The following is a 16,405-nucleotide window of genomic DNA, read 5'->3' as shown; positions in this document are numbered from 1 at the left end:
AACTACAAACTGAGTAGCACCGCTCAATCTTACCGCTTTCATATTTTTAAATTTAATTTTTTTTTATATATTTTTTAAATATTTTTAAAAAATAATAAAAATATATTTGGAGTGATACATTTGGAGCCGCGTAGAAATATTTTTCTAATAATAATAACAATAAGGATATAATAGGTGGATGGAATATAATACGCAAACCAACGACGTCCTATCCAACGTCCAATATCTAGGATTGGACGATCAGGATTATCCCACCTCGCAGAACCTGATTGGCTGGACGTCACATCAAACCCTTCCTAACCCTTAGCGATTGGTTCACGACTCCCATACCAGCTCGCTACCCATTATTATTATTATATTATTAATATAATAATAAAATATTCAGTGTTTTTTAAATGGACGGCATGGCCTCCACTAGCCAGTGTCTGAAAAGAGTAAAGGGCAAGGAGACACCTGGCGCAATTGCGGAGCCCCTTGCACGTGAACCACACAAATATATTTATTTATTTACTTTTTTTTTTGAATTATTTATTTACATTTTTACCAGACAAACTGCCAAACGAAGTAACAACAAACAGAAATAAAATATATAAAGAGTAACGTAGATATCTTCTTGCCAATTATTTTTTTAAATTTCGGATTTATTTATTTTTTAAATAAAATAAAATTTATCTATTTTAAAATTATAAATATCATTTCTCATAATAAATTTATAAATTAAATTATAAAATTATTATTTTAATTATAAAATAAATTTAATTATTTTATAAAATTACGTTAATTTATAAATTCACTTTCTATATCTATATATCCTCTTATATTAATTACTAAATTTGGATTTGTTGATCAGTTTTGGAGATGTTTAGGAGCATCATCACCGTTGCTCGACCTTTTTTGTTTAGCCGTGTGGTAGTTATTTGAAGTTGTGTTTTGGAATAGTGTTGGGTGTTTTGCGGTGATTTCAGGCAACTGGTTTTGGATTCTCTCTCCAGCAGTTTGATATTGGTTTATGAGTGGGGATTTGAGATTTTGAACCCAACGACTGTGTGTTGGCTGGTTGAAATCTCGGATGGTGTTTGTGAGCTTTCTGGTCGTAAAATCACCGTGGTTTTGTTGATAATAACAATGTTGCGCTGTTTGAACTAAGTCTTTCTCACTCTCTCGGATTGAATATTTTCATTCCAAATTGTATATAGGGTCCTCAGCGGCGAATCGGTTTAGCTTGCTCTTAGTACTGTTTGAAAATTCAGGTTTCTGGGAAAAAAAAATGGCGACCAATTTGAACTTCAGGAACTTCGGGACTGACCCACCAGGCGAGCCAAACGGAAACGGAAGGCCGCCGGAAAACTTTGCGTTAGCCCGGCAGCAGTCGATCTACTCGTTGACCTTCGATGAGTTGCAGAACACCATGGGGGGCAGCATAGGCAAGGACTTCGGATCCATGAACATGGACGAGCTACTCAAGAACATTTGGAGTGCCGAAGAGACCCAAACCATGGCTAACTTCTCCACAAGTACCGCAACAGAAGGGGCCGGCGGCCCTCCTGCTGGCACTGGGTACTTACAGAGGCAGGGCTCGCTGACTCTACCCAGGACGCTGAGCCAGAAGACCGTGGATGAGGTCTGGAGAGATCTATCCAAGGATGATGTGACTGGAAATGGAAGCTCAAGCATGCCGCAGAGGCAGCAGACTTTAGGGGAGATGACTTTGGAGGAGTTCCTCGTAAGAGCTGGGGTAGTGAGAGAGGACACCCAACTGGATGCCAAGCCTAGTACACCAGGATTATTTGGCAATAGCGGTTTAGAAATTGGGTTTCAGCAGACTGGTGTGGTTACGGGATTGATGGGGAATAGGATTCCACAGAGTAGTGACAATCAATTTTCTATTCAATCTTCGAATTTGCCATTGAATGTGAATGGTGTTAGACCGGATCAGATTCAATTATCGAGGCCTCAGCAGCAGCAGCAGCAACCTCAGATTTTTCCTAAGCCGGCTACGGTGGCCTATGCAACAAATCAGATGCCTCAGCTGGGCAGTCCAGGAATGAGGGCAGGAATTGTGGGGATAAGCGATCAAAGTTTGAGTAGTGGGTTGGTTCAGGTTCAGGGTGGAGGGATGGGGACTGTTGGGTTAGGAACCGGAGCTCTTAGTGCTGCGACGAGGTCGCCCGCGAACCAGCTGTCGTCGGATGGGATTGGGAAGAGTAATGGGGATACATCGTCAGTGTCGCCGGTTCCTTATATGTTTAATGGTGGTTTAAGGGGGAGGAGGTCTAATGGGGCTGTGGAGAAGGTGGTTGAAAGGAGGCAGAGGAGAATGATTAAGAATAGGGAGTCAGCTGCGAGGTCTCGAGCTCGAAAGCAGGTGATTTTGTGTTTGATATGCTCATTTCTTCTGCTATCTTTATGTAAATAGGTTTCAGGATTCAGGTAAAATAAGTGCGAGAACTTTTCCTGCTCGTAGATGCAGTTATAAGTATAAAAACATTGCTATCCTGTTTTTTCTTTTCTTTTCGGACAGAACACTGTTCCATGTTAATCTGAAGGAGATAGAATGCGATAGAAAATGACACAAATATTAAATATAATAGGAATATAACATCAATTTTCATCTTCTTGTTGCTTCATGGTTTTTTTTTTTCCTAGCCATTGACTTTTTCCTTTTGTCATTTATTGACTTGTACATGATGAGGAATAATCTTATATTGCATGTGAATAAGGTTTTAAGGAATGAGCAATCATCTTTTGTTGAACCAGTTTATGAGATGAGTTAGACTCATAAATTTCTTCATAGTATTAGAACCTGCCATAAGACGAATTAGGGACCCATGCTACTTATCCCGTGACAATGATTAGTAAAAATATTGGCCTGCACGTGAGGGAGGATGTTGAGAAATAATCCCACATTGCATGTGGATAAAGTCTTGAGCATGTTTATAAGAAATAAGCAACCTTCTCTTATTAAACCGGTTTTTTAAAATGAATTAGACTCATGAATTTCTTCAGTACCCAGAACCTCCATGAAAGATTGTGCAGCATAATGGTTATGTGATAGCGATCTGACATAACCAGTGATAAAATGTTCTGATGGCTAATGGCTATGAGCAATAACTTTATAAACAGGTATATTAACAACCGTGTCCTTAATGCAGTTAGAAGAATAACATAAAGTAAAAACGAAAATTAATAACATTGTAGTATTGAATCTCTATAATGCTTGCTTGTAATTTTCTCTAATATTTTCTATTGTGCTTCTTCTAGGCTTATACCTTGGAATTGGAAGCTGAAATTGCAAAGCTAAAGGAGGAGAACGAAGAATTGCGGAAAAAACAGGTATTCTCAGTTGTGGTGGATCGAATTTAGGTGGAGGTGAAACACGCATGAATCTATTAGTTGCACTAAACTTGCCTTCTTGGTGTAAATTCTCATTGAGGTCTCTCCTTTGGTTGCTGCAGGAAGCAATTACGGAAATGCAAAAGAATCAGGTACTTTTGAGATTTTCCTTATTTATCTTAGCCCCACCATGATTGACAAGATATAAATATATACTGGCTAATTGGGAGAGACCAAAATCTTGCTAGGGTCATTACAAATGTCCCATGACTGATCAATTATAAAATCATGCTATTCTTTTTTTCGTTTTTGAATCGAATCAATTTATACGATCAATCTAGTTGTTAGACCGAGAAATCTGTGTTTTGCATAAGCTGGTAAACTTTTCCAGATCATGACTGCCTGACTGGCATCTCTAGATAATGATCAAGAAGCATGAATGGTATTTGTGGACTATGGAAGTTCAAAATCACTAAGGAAAATACTTTTTATTTTTTATTTTTTATAAGTAAAAATTTTATTCAACGAATGCAATAAGCGAAGCTCATGTACACAGGAAGTATACTAAAGAAACACCTAAGAACATTCGACTACTAAAGCAACAGGGTCAGAAACTCATTAACTGCCCCACCATTAAGAACAATGGCTGAAAACTAGGAGAACAGGGAAAACATAAAAAATTTCCAGAGTTCATCTTCAATTCATTTCCTATCATTAAAGCACCTCTCATTCCTTTCCAACCAAATACACTGTTAACTTGTTGCTCCTTTTTTTAGTCCCACACCGGTGGGAAGAAAATAAAGAGCATTAGGCCATGCTTACAAATAAGAGGTTTAGCCTCTTAGTTTAAGTACACCAGTTGAAAGGTTAGTTAGTAATTTTTAACTTTAGTTAAATTTCTCTGCTGTCTATTTTTGTAAAATAGGAAGAAGTGTGAGTTAAAGTTTTCATAGTGGAGAAAGCTTTGTGGGTGTGTTTGGGGTGAAGAGAAAAATTGTGTGATTATAATAATTTTTCACATAGTGAATTTTCTTCTCTGGGTCTGGTGATTTTTCTCCAGTTTTAGAGTTTCCACGTAAAATCTTGTGTTGTTATTATTTCTCTATTTTTCTTGTTATTCTTGCAAATGGTAGATCCTAGGGGTGAATTTGGGAGGTCCAAATTTTTAACAATTGGTATCAAAGCCACAAGGCTCTTTTTGTGAGGTGGAGTTTTGTTGTGGTAGTGTGGATACGTACAGTCTAAGGAGGTTCTGTTTAGGGGATTGAAAATTTTAAGTGTGTCCATTGTGACCATCCAATCTTTCCTAGGAACTTACTTAATGAGGTACTATTCATTTCTACAGTAAATTCATTAAAGTAATGTCAGGAAGTAGGGTTTCAAATCTTGTCAGATTTGAAGTAGAGAAATTTGATGGGAGAATCAATTTTGGCTTGTGGCAAGTATAAATCGATGTTTTGATTCAATCAGGATTACACTAGGCATTGAAGGGCAAACTAACACCTGAAGTCAGCACTGGTACAGTGTGACTAGTGAAAGGAGTAGATTTAAAATGAGTGATGAAGATTGGGAGGATCTGGATTTGAGAACAGCAAGTGCGATACATCTGTGCCTGGCCAAAAATGTTCTTGCAAATGTGCATGGAATATCTACGGCAAAGGAATTTTTGGAAAAACTTGAAGAGTTGTATCAGAAGAAAGGCGTCTCAAATAGTGTGTACCTGAAGGAGCAGTTTCATACACTGCGGATGAGTGAAGGTACAACTGTTTCAGATCATTTAAGTGTTCTCAATGGCATTGTTGCTAAACTAGAATCTATTAGAGTTAAAATTGATGATGAGGATCAAGCCTTGAGACTTATCTAATCTCTTCCACCTTCTTATGAGCACATGAAATCTATTTTGATACATGGGAAGGAGAAAATAATTTTTTTAGAGGTTACCAGTAAAATCTTTTCTGAAGAGAGAAGACTAAGCAGTGGAAGTAATGTTCCACTTGAGAACTTAGTAATGGTAGCAGCTGGAAATGGGAAGATGAAGAACTCTATGAAGAAGAAAGTAGTCTGTTGGGAGTGTGGACAATCTGGACACGTTAAGAAAAATTGTCCAAGAGCTGGAATAGGTTCGGCAAGTAGCTCCAAGTCAATAAATGGAGATACTAGTAATGATGTTAATGTTGTGTTTCTCTCCATGGAAGACTTTGATCTTTAAAAAGAAACATGTACGTTTTCATGGCATGCCGTTAATTCTCAAAAGTTGTCATGATAGAGGATGTGTTAATGTTAGCAGGTCCACAAGTTTGCACACAGGCATTGGTTTGGCATTGATGCAAGGTGTGTGGTGGAAATTCATGTCAATGGTTGATGAACTTCCAGAAGAGTCAAGCGTGGAAGTTACACCATAATTTTTCAGCAAGATTGTTTTTCGACATGGGCCAAAGTGAAATGTTTGGAATTGATTTATTCTGAATGGGTATACTTTTATGGTGAAGCATGATAGCCAAAGTTATAAAGATTTTCATTGAGGTGGAGCTTGACTGTGGGACTAGTCAAAGTCGTAAGGTGGAGATTGTTGACTTGTTGCTCCTTTTTTTAGTCCTACACCGGTGGGAAGAAAATAAAGAGCATTAGGCTAGGCTTATAAATAAGAGATTTAACCTCTTAGTTTAAGTGCACCAGTTGAAAACTTAGCTAATAAATTTTGACTCTAATTAAATTTCTCTGCTGTCCATTTTGTAAAATGGGAAAAGATGTGAGTTAAAGTTTTGCTAGTGGGGAAAGTTTTGTGAGTGTGTTTGAGGTAAGGAGAAAAATTGTATGATTGTAACAATTTTTCATGTAGTGAATTTTCTTCTCTGGGTCTGGTGGTTTTTCTCCTGTTTTGGAGTTCCCACATAAAATTTTGTGTTATTATTATTTCTTTATTTTTCTTATTATTCCTGCAAATGGTAGATTCTGGGAGGGTGAATTTAGGAGATCCAAATTCCCAACATGCACCACATAACACTAGGGAAAATACATATTCTAGAATGCACAACTGTCGATGTGTTTTTACTGATTAGCCTTGTATATCTCCCACAGAATCTGTTAAACTTCTGTAGTTGGACCTTTTCCGGGTGAAACCCCACAAGAAGGAACGATAAAAAATAAAAAAGCTTCAAGTTGGCTATTGAACAACTTTGTTATTTTAAAATGTAGTTCATAGGTGGATTAAAGAGTTTTTTTTTTCTTTGATCAGATGGATTAAAGAGTTTTAGATATTCATTTGCAGCCAAGAATAAAAGATAAACCATGAAGCAGGAAAACACCAGAGGATGAATTGTGGAGAACTCCAATAGGGTTTAGTACCATTTTCTTTGACCTCTTTGCTGATAAAACATTTTTTCTTCAAAGAGATAGAAATGATGCTGATAACTCAACTTTACCAACAAATGGTTGTTTCTCATTTTTCTTGGCTGCTCAAGAGTCGTCGTATCAATCTGATATCATCTGTTCAAGGACATTTACCTTCCCATATCAAAATCACAATTATTTTTCCAAATAATTAGGTTTTCCTAACTAATTCCATTGTCTCGTGGTTGGTTCTTTTGGCCCTTTGTCCCATCCTTGTGGCACTTCCAACTCCAAAAAAATTGCTACTCCTCTGCAGCCACTACCCTACGTGCTCATTATGGAACCAGCTCAAACAACTTGATTTCATTAATTTTGTTCATAATTCTGCTAGAGACCACCTAGGGAAAAAGATGAGTAATTAGCAACTAAAAGACGAGCGAGTTTTGTTAAAACTCTCGTATATTTAGCAAGTTCTTCACGCAATGTGCCAGTTTACAGCCAGATTCGGGATGGAGGTAACATGATTGAATTCGACAATGATAAATAAGCTTTTAAATACCAGAATACATGAATCGATTAGAGAGGATTAGGCCTGTTAAAGATTATTGGAAATTATATAGAGACGCCCTATAGATTTTAGTTCAATATGAGATCCTTGATGTGTGTTTATTAGAGAAGTTTTTCAATTTTTAGTTATTTTTTAGTTTTTTTGGGCCATCGCGTCTTTCTCTACCAAACTATGAAACCTTAGTGTGTTTGCAGTCACAATGAGTTCTGTGGCACCATTTATATGATATTGAAGAAGATAAGTGCTAGCTCTACATAGGTTTTTTATAAAAGTTTACACGTTGATGTGGCTTAAAATGATATGTTAAATTTACTTTACAACAAAATGTACTTTATAATTTAACGTACTATATCAAGTTACGTCAGTTTGTAAAGTTTCTTTTTGTAAGATCTTTGTATAGACCTAACATTTCTCATTGAAGAAAGGAAGAAAAATCTTGTATTTTCATTACTTTATTCTTCCATAAAAACACAAGTCTTCTTAAAGTCCCTGCCGATTGATGAGAGAACTGTCTTGAAATCCTTGCAAATCTTCCAAACGATTTCCAGCTGGTCAAGTAAAATAAGGCTTCACATGCACATTATAATATTTTCTGGTCCTATTATGAGAATTGAAATTAATAGTGGTTCATCAGCTCAAGTTTTTAACCTTTTTGTGGTCTGATTTTCATTAGTTGGTACGTTATTATGTCTTCTTAGGAAGATTATTAGCTGCATGATCGAATTGTTTTCTATAAAATCTATTGGATTGTAAGGCATCTATACATTTACATATATCTATTATAATATATAATAAAGAAAAATTCTACGTGTAATTACTTTTGCATACTTATTTGTGTATTCTACTAATGTGAATGGTTGAGTCATTTTTTTTAATATAAAATAACTGTTTTGTACCACTCTTTATTACCACTTCATTAGTTGTCTCTTGTACATCCTGTCTATTGTACTTCTTGTCAGTTACTGCAATTTATTTTCTCAAGTTTAAATTTACCTTAAAACCGTTCAATTCCCATGTTATTACAATTCGGTTTCCATGTTATTAAAGGTTATTAAAACAAATGGATAATCATCTTAGCATTAATTTATTTCCTTAAACAACGATAGGTTTCCAGGCTGATCAGTTTCCACAAGTCATTCGGTTTCCAGGTTTAATAGAAAATCTCTTAAACTTTTACTTATTTCCCTACAGATCTTGGTCTTCTATTTAAGGTATCATTTTTTGTTTCGTTCTCATATTGGAGAGAGAGAAACGACTATCATCTTTGAAGTCATTGATGCTACTCTAAACAATGATGCGGCTTTTTCTTGAAAACTCATCTGATTGGTAGGTGTGAAAAGTTTCAATACCGGTTTCCCTCTTAGAGTAGGAACTCTTTGTGGCAATGTTGGTGGTGTTGGTAGTCATCTCTTTTGTACAAAAAGTTTGTGGCAATTGGGACTTCAGTGCTAAGCCTAACATCTCAATTTGTCGTTTTTGTGTCCACTCCCTTTGCATACCTTGCAGCTTTTGACTTTCTGGTTTTTTTGAGCTATGGAAGTCAGTCCAAATATGACCACTACCATAGATTGGTAACATGATCAATGACGAATCATTTCTCTTTTGAACTTTCCTTCTCTCGCTCTCTCTCTCTGCATATATAAATTGAAAAGTATGTTGAACTTGTTATGACTATGAGAGAGGTAGGGGAATATGATAGAATTAAAATTTAAAAATTCTCCATGTATCACACGGTGTACGGGTAGTATATATATTTGGAAAATATTTTACTCATAAATAAATTACACAAAAATAAACTCATAAACTAATATAGCTTGATGTGGTAAGTTAGATTGTAAAGTTACTTTTATTATAAAGTAGATCTAACGGATTTCATGAAGCCACGTCAGTTTATAGGTTTATTTTGTATAATCTCATTGTGTTTGTAGCAGTTCTATATTTTGTCATAGTTGTTTCAGGGATTTTCATTTATTAACTGCAAAATAGATAAAATTTGGCGTTTCAGAATTTTGTTTGAAGCTTTTGGCTTGGTAATATTGCAGGTTGTGGAGATCATGAATCTACAACGAGGAGTTAAGAAACAATGCCTGAGAAGAACACAAACTAGTCCTTGGTGAAGCAACCAAACGAGTCCGTGTTCCGTAAATTGAGAATAAGGGTTTTAGTGTGCTAGATTAACCACTCCCATTTCTTCATCCTTTGCTTTTCTTCCAAACACAATTAGGTATGGGAAAGAAGCAACTTTTACAGAGTGAGTAATGTTAAATATAGCCTGAGAGTGTACAAATCTTGGATAGTCACTTTGAAAAAAAGTTGGGTTAATTTTGAAATGTTTTTTCATGAGTTTAAGATGTGCCCCTCTTTTTTTTTTCAAATGGGCTGTGCAAGACTTGCACACTCTAGAATTATATTTAGTGTTACCTATTCTCAGTTATGTTATATACTACACTCATATCTCACTCCACTTCTATTATGTGTTGTGACATTGCTCATTAACCGGTTAATCTTTTTATTTTTATTTTTTTAAGTTATGGATGGTATCACATCAATGAGATAGAAGTGAGATTAGAGTGTAGCATATGAAAAGCAATCAAATTCATAAATCCATTGTTACACAAAGTGCAATAGATTGGTCAATGTCTGGACATTGATCTTTGTACTATGTAGTCCATAAGTTTAGTAGGGTTAAAAATCAGACATCGTTTTGCATGGATTTGTCTCTCTTTTTCTTTTCCTTTTATTTTTTTTTTATTTTATTTTTTAATGAGCTAATTTGTATTTATTTCGAGTGATCTGCAAAAGTCCCGATTTTAATGGTATGTTATCTTTTACTCCAATTGAGACATTCGGAATACCGGTCATCTAACTGATTTTAGTACCTAGCTGGTTCTACGCAATGGATTTCTAACCTTTTCCTCCCTTTTTGGTCACTTGATAAACATGTCCACGGGCCTATTTGATTGCCAAAGGCTTTAACTCCTGGCTGGTTTCTTTTCCAGCAAGTACATCAGGATATGGAAATTTTTTGTTAATGTTTGTAGAAGTGGTGCGATTCACTGAATATATATATATATATATATATATATATATATATCATTGGAGTCGGAAGCGCAAAATCCAATTGCCATCATATGGGAAGCTTGATGGCGGAGACAATACCTCGCCCGTCGAAGATGACGATGACCTTCATTTGGGATGCGTATGGTGTGCTTGAGAAGTTCTTGCTCTTGCAATTTTGTGTTAGAATTTGTTTCGAGTACATTATTACTGAAAATTCCTTCTGTTAACATGCGGAAAAAAGGGTGAAAATTGGTTACCTCAGCTTCAATGGAACATTATACTACTCTGCACCATCACTTTCAGAATGATTTTTCCTGTAAGAGTTATGTAAAGACAAAAGTAAAATGTGGAGGCCATCATTAAATTGGATAAGAAGCACCAAAAAAATCAATGAATGGATAGAATTCAAGAAAATAAGCGAAATTTAGTTGCCTTGGCTTCTAACTTACCAATTTTCTGGTCAGTATCCATGTTCCTGCTTAAAACAAGACAAAATTCACTGACCCCATAATCCACCCACTAGCTTTCACCCCATCTCATACTATTGGGTAGCAGTATGTTCTGACTCAGGCTTCAATATATATGTAGGCCAATCCCATCCCACCAGGTTTCTTTATTTGGAGATTGGACTTACAAGGATTTTTGAAATTAAAGTCAGTTGGCTTGAATGGTCAAGGTTAAAGATAGGTACCCAAATAAAAAAAAAGTTCCTTCTTTTAGAAAGCAGCAGATACAAGTCATAATAATGCAGAGTAGAATGAAAGTTCCTTAAATAACCAAAATATGAACCACTATATATCATAAAGAATGCCAAAAGCTCAACAAAAGTGAACGAAAACAATAACTCTAAAATTCAGATCTGACCACACTCTCCTAGTGATTTATAGTTTGCCCTTTGATGATCCAGGATTCCAAACATGCAAAGCAGCAACTCACACAAGAGCTAACTGAGCCTTTTTTAAGGAACGAATTCTTTGTACAACTGTCTGGATGCGAGTCTGCTGGCGATACAGAGAAAGACCAGATATAACACCATCACTTTTAGCTGTTTCACCACTTGGAGTTCCGTGGGGAGTAAGCAATGGAGACACCTCTGGCAAAAAGTCAATTCCTGCCCAATGCTGGGCCCACTTATACGGACGCGATGTTATCCTTTTGTCAAATGAGAGGGCATCACCAACAGAGAGCTTGGCTGACTGCACCATCCAGAACAAATGTCATCACTATAAAAATGCATAATGGAATGGGAAAATGAGAGGGGAAAAAAGAAAGGAGACTGAACAAACTTCCAGACCTGGTGAGGAAGTTCTAAGCCAGTGTCATCGGGGAATAAGTTGCATAACATGCTATTCTCAGCTCCATCGTGGGACCCTTCAATCCCGACACATACAACATTCAACTTTAACAAGTATTCAAACTTCAGATTGACGAGTTTTGCAGACTTTGGATCTGACACCTCATCATCATAAATATGAATGATTGTTCTAAGTGGGTGAACTTGATATAGTCCCTCCTGGTCAAGGTTCTCCTTGCTCGGAACCCCCTTTGGCCGCTTTCTCCTGCTCTGGCCGTCATCTTCCTCATCCGGTGCATCATCCTCCAATCTAATACTCTCTACATTGGTAGATACACCTGAACCACTAAGCCACATCAGTATTCGTTTCCCTTCTTTTCTCATAACGGGCAGGAGGTCAACGAAATATCTATAATATATATATGTATATATATATAGAGAGAGAGAGAGAGAGAGAGAGAGAGAGAGAGAGAGAGAGAGAGAGAGAGAGAGAGAGAGAGAGAGAGAGAGAGAGAGAGAGAGAGAGAGAGAGAGAAGCCAATGTACAAAGTTGAGACAGATAATAGACGTATAACCAATGCATGCTTTTAGTTTCCATAAAAAGGAAAGCCAGATCATATTTTATTATTATCTAGGAATTCAAATGGATAAACTTGATTTGTGTAAGATGCAGACCTTTATCAACGCAAGAGTCAAAGAAAAGCAACTATGAGGGAGCATATATATACTGTATATATATGAGAAAGCATAAAATATACTTGCATATATATACCATTTTTATATAATATACTTGCATAAATTCCCAAAAAAAGAAAAGGGCATGCTTTCGACCATTCATATCAATGTTATAGGTTGTCCACACCAGAAAACAATTTATAAAATTATAAATATTCCACCAAGTGGTTACAGAGCATACCAGGGTCCTTGTTTGCTTGCTGGTGGGCAAAAGATTGAGCATCCTTCACACTTCCTTCTATCTCCAAGTCAATATTTTCACCAAATGCTTCCTTCTGTGCCAAGAACTCAGAATAAATTACATAGAGAGGAGGTGGAAGCAACTCTGCCAAATGGTGTTGCTTTAGTTTCTTGGTATGCAGAACCCCTAATTGGTTCTGTACCGGCAAGGATGCTTTCTTAAGGGACTTAAGGTGTGATGGTAGACTTGACATAAATTTCTTTCGGCTTGCAGTTGTATCCAAAAGTCTTTTCTTCTGTGATTCCAGTTTCTTGTGAAGTTTGCATAGCTCTTTCCGCTAATAAGATAAAACCAAACTCAACAAATTAAAAAGGGGACAGTATTGACTACAAGAACAGAGAGCAGAAGGACTGAAAATAGAATTATTGCTATAAACTTGGCTTATATTGGAGTGAGGGAAATCAAATTGCCAAATCAAGCAGGAAAATTAGTGACTTTGATTATACGATGGATGAAATGCATCATGCATGCAGTAAAAAGGAGAATTTCTATAAATATCACGTTACTGGCTACATATCCATGTACCCTTACTGCAGCCTTGTAAGATAAAATATGCTTACATTAGAGCCTTAGAATCTCAAATATTTTTACAATCACGGTAGTTCAGGCTCAAGGGTATGTGTCTTGGGATGAGAATCCACTTATATCTACACATACTAGGATGAGTCATCACTCTGGATAGACAATTTTGCAAAATTTATTTGCTAAAGTCTTCACATAATAATGTACATAAGTAATTCTATACTTATTTTAAGATACATTCATGATATGAACAAGTAGCATCATGCTAAAACCCAAAGCTTCTACATCCAGAATTAAACTTGGAAAAGCTAGAGCAAAGTTTCAGTAGAAGTGCTCCATAAGCCATTTAGAAGGGAACGAGACATCACAAGGTGAAAATTTTGAAGTTACATATAAATGTTGCCAACATCAAGGAAGTGCAGGACAGAGTTGAGGTGAAAAACTTCAATGATTCATTATTATCCCAACACGCCCCACGTCTTTCAATAAGTAAATTGAGCAATAGAGAGCCACACTTTTAGTACCAACTAGCCTTTAGCCAAAGATGATATTCAAGTGGGACCCACATCGTACTATGACCACTTGATGGCACTTCAACCTCCTTCATATAATTCCCTAACATCCACCAAAAGAAGAAAGAGAAATGATCCTTTAAACAAGATCAATGCTTAATGGGCTTCCAGCTTCTAATCACTATGTAGTGCACTTTCTTGGTGCCCTTCAAGAAAGTGCAAAACTGAGTTCAAGTATAGAGCTTCAAATATTAGTATTATAATAATGGATAGCATAGATTTTGTGATACACCACAAAACCTATATTAATGCTAAAATACAGAAAAAACTGTAGTCTTGTAAAGCTATGGCCATGGTTTTTATTCCTAACAGAGATATTGTATGCAATGGTCAAAATCACTTCTAAGTATTAAATACCAACTTTTCAATGATTCCTAACCCAATCACTGAGTACCCTAATAGCATATTGTTGTGGTGCAAAAACATATAATATTCTTGGCAACAGAGACCAAAGATAATGCGTAGACACCTGAAACAGCTCAAAATGTAGCCTTTTCATCATCAGATCGTGCGCACTGTCACTGGAAAATGTCGTGGTTTTAATGTCTCCAGGTGCATCACGGATAAAACCGTCCTCGGATACCATTTCAATATTAGGATATTTTGACCTGAAATCTTTGCAAGCCTTGATTGCTTTAACATAGTGGTTTCTTTCATACGTCAAATTATGAAGCTGAAGTGTTGCGAAGTCCACCGGTGCCTTTGCATGCTCTGTCTCAGCTTTTGCATGATCTTCTTCTAGCAAGATGGAACGGTTCACCTGTGAGAGAACAACGCAAACAATAATTTTTCACAACATAATTCAGCAATTAAAAAAAAGGAAGCAAAAGCTTTTTCAATCATATCCACAGAAACTACAGCTACAAAAGAAGTTGCCAGTGCACTTTAACAATTTCCGTTTCAGACTTATTTAAGAGACACACAGACACACGCACCACCTACGATTAATGAACTCATGAAAAATATCAACCGGCACAGGCAAAAGAAATTACATTTTATCCCGGTGACATTGTGTTCTCAATTAAATTTAAGGAATTTTGTTATAATAAATCATAAACCCTAGCGAGCGAGTGAGAGAGAAAGATAAAGGAGAAAGGAAAGGACCTGGCGGAGGGTGATGAAGTGAAGGAACATCTGAGTGACGAGCTCTCTGAGTAGAGATTTTGGGTGGCCTTGTGTCTTGATGGAGAGCATCTTGGCCACTATTTCCTCCACCGCGTCCCTGCTTCCTCGCAAAATTTCGTGCGGCGAGCTCCCCGTCCTGCGATGCGCACCTCCCTCGTCCACCACCATCGCCGCCTCCTCCATCATCCCTTCGTCCATTTCCTGCCCCTTCTCTTTTCCACTGCTCCCTTCGCCTGAACAAAAAGTAATCTAAACGACACCGGTTAGAGCATCTCACTGGCTTGGCCCAGGAGGTTTTACAAAATTTGAATAATATATGTCAAAAAAATTTCACATTGAGTTCAGTTGGATATATCTAAATTAATTTAGACTTCAGCTATAATTCTTGATCAAATATAAATAAGTACTATTTATTCATTAAATATTAAAAATATTAATTTCTCATTCTAAATAAATAAATTAAATAAATTAGAATGTATTTAACATTTAGAATATAATTATTATTATCATTTAATAATATTTTATTATAATATTAATTTAATTAGAATATAATTATTATTAACATTTAATAATACTTTTTTAATATTAATTTAATTAGAATATAATTATTATTAACATTTAATTGATAAAACTACAAAATGTGATAAAATAAATTAAATAAAAAATTATTAATTTAATAATATTTTATTATTATATAGAGAATAAATGGCTAATTTAATGTAGAGATTGAATTTAGATAAAATAGACAAATGGAAATAAGTGTAATATTAACTAAATTTGAAGATGAATTTGACCAAACTAATGATAATGCTCTTAGAAGGCAAAAGGAATAATTTATTTTATTTTATTTTTTAGTTTTAACTTAAATCTCAAAAAATGATTCAATGAAAATTTAAAAAAAATTAAAAATAGAAAAATTTTAAGGTTTTCTTTTTGGATAGAAGTTAAAATATATTTTCAAAAATATATTTTTTATTAAGTTTTGTGATAGTGAATGGAAAAAGTTATTTAAATATAATCTTTCTAGAATATATAGATTATTGTAAGAATTATTTTGATTTTCATGTTTTTAATTTTTTTCCAAAATTCAGGAATGGGATTTAGGATTGTATTTGAGCTCAATCGAACTAGTTTTTAGATTGTCGAGCTCGACTTTGCTAAAAAACTAGAGTTGAAACCTAGGTTCGAGCTTGAGATTTTATCTAATCTTAACTCAATAAAATAAAAAGGTCAACTTGAGTCGACTGAATTTGAGTTGTTTATTTTTTGAATAAAATTTAATAAATAAAAAATTCAAGAAATTGCAAAAAAAAGTCTAAATTTAATAAATATATAAAATTATAAAAAATTGTAAATAAATGATATGTAACTAATTGATATTTATCCATAATAACTATATATTATATGTCTACATAAATTACTAATACGATACACATAATATAATAATACATATCAACATGACGGAAGTTAAAATTTTAGTGAGAGAAACTATTCCTTCTCTCTAGGAAAAAGCTCAAGAAAATGTTAGAGGGAGGAGGGAGCCTCCTCCACTCTCTCCGTTTCCGATTACTCTAGGATGGTTTTTTCAAGGTTTTTTATGTTTTCAGTTTGCTAATAAAAGTTGT

General features: G+C 35.3%; 2 protein-coding genes across 5 annotated transcripts; one reads left to right on the top strand and one right to left on the bottom strand.

Annotated features, from left to right (window-relative positions):
- Positions 1-824: 824 nt before the first annotated feature.
- On the top strand, positions 825-9,940 carry LOC122299106 (ABSCISIC ACID-INSENSITIVE 5-like protein 5). Of its 3 annotated transcripts, none has more exons than XM_043109039.1 (4): positions 825-2,365; positions 3,262-3,333; positions 3,456-3,485; positions 8,423-8,713. In XM_043109039.1, the coding sequence occupies exons 1-4, from the start codon at positions 1,268-1,270 to the stop codon at positions 8,540-8,542; spliced, it is 1,320 nt and encodes a 439-aa protein (XP_042964973.1). In that variant the 5' UTR covers positions 825-1,267; the 3' UTR covers positions 8,543-8,713. The 3 variants fall into 3 exon arrangements, with proteins under 3 accessions (XP_042964973.1, XP_042964976.1, XP_042964975.1); XM_043109042.1 differs by lacking the exon at positions 8,423-8,713 and adding an exon at positions 8,338-8,400; XM_043109041.1 differs by lacking the exon at positions 8,423-8,713 and adding an exon at positions 9,274-9,940 and having other exon boundaries at positions 826-2,365.
- A 1,047-nt stretch (positions 9,941-10,987) lies between these two features.
- Positions 10,988-15,063, bottom strand: LOC122299105 (THO complex subunit 5B). Of its 2 annotated transcripts, none has more exons than XM_043109038.1 (5): positions 14,760-15,063; positions 14,125-14,415; positions 12,502-12,838; positions 11,586-11,905; positions 10,988-11,487 (listed from the first exon to the last, which is right to left on the bottom strand). In XM_043109038.1, exons 1-5 carry the CDS (start codon positions 14,976-14,978, stop codon positions 11,224-11,226), a joined length of 1,431 nt encoding a protein of 476 aa, XP_042964972.1. In that variant the 5' UTR covers positions 14,979-15,063; the 3' UTR covers positions 10,988-11,223. The 2 variants fall into 2 exon arrangements, with proteins under 2 accessions (XP_042964972.1, XP_042964971.1); XM_043109037.1 differs by having other exon boundaries at positions 11,586-11,923; positions 14,760-15,062.
- Between the last annotated feature and the right edge of the window lie 1,342 nt (positions 15,064-16,405).

Source organism: Carya illinoinensis, chromosome 16 (assembly GCF_018687715.1).
Source record: "Carya illinoinensis cultivar Pawnee chromosome 16, C.illinoinensisPawnee_v1, whole genome shotgun sequence".
In the NCBI taxonomy this organism is placed as follows: domain Eukaryota; kingdom Viridiplantae; phylum Streptophyta; class Magnoliopsida; order Fagales; family Juglandaceae; genus Carya; species Carya illinoinensis.
Note: the sequence above shows the minus strand (reverse complement) of the source record. Positions and strands in the feature narration are given on the sequence as shown.

Coding starts and splice junctions, on each gene's coding strand:
- LOC122299106 (XM_043109039.1), top strand. CDS start 1,268: ATGGCGACCAATTTGAACTTCAGGAACTTCGGGACTGACCCACCAGGC. Junction 2,366..3,261: donor GGTCTCGAGCTCGAAAGCAG/GTGATTTTGTGT, acceptor TGCTTCTTCTAG/GCTTATACCTTGGAATTGGA. Junction 3,486..8,422: donor CGGAAATGCAAAAGAATCAG/GTACTTTTGAGA, acceptor ATTTCCCTACAG/ATCTTGGTCTTCTATTTAAG.
- LOC122299105 (XM_043109037.1), bottom strand. CDS start 14,978: ATGGACGAAGGGATGATGGAGGAGGCGGCGATGGTGGTGGACGAGGGA. Junction 11,924..12,501: donor GCAAGCAAACAAGGACCCTG/GTATGCTCTGTA, acceptor TTAGTGGTTCAG/GTGTATCTACCAATGTAGAG. Junction 11,488..11,585: donor GCTTAGAACTTCCTCACCAG/GTCTGGAAGTTT, acceptor TGGATGGTGCAG/TCAGCCAAGCTCTCTGTTGG.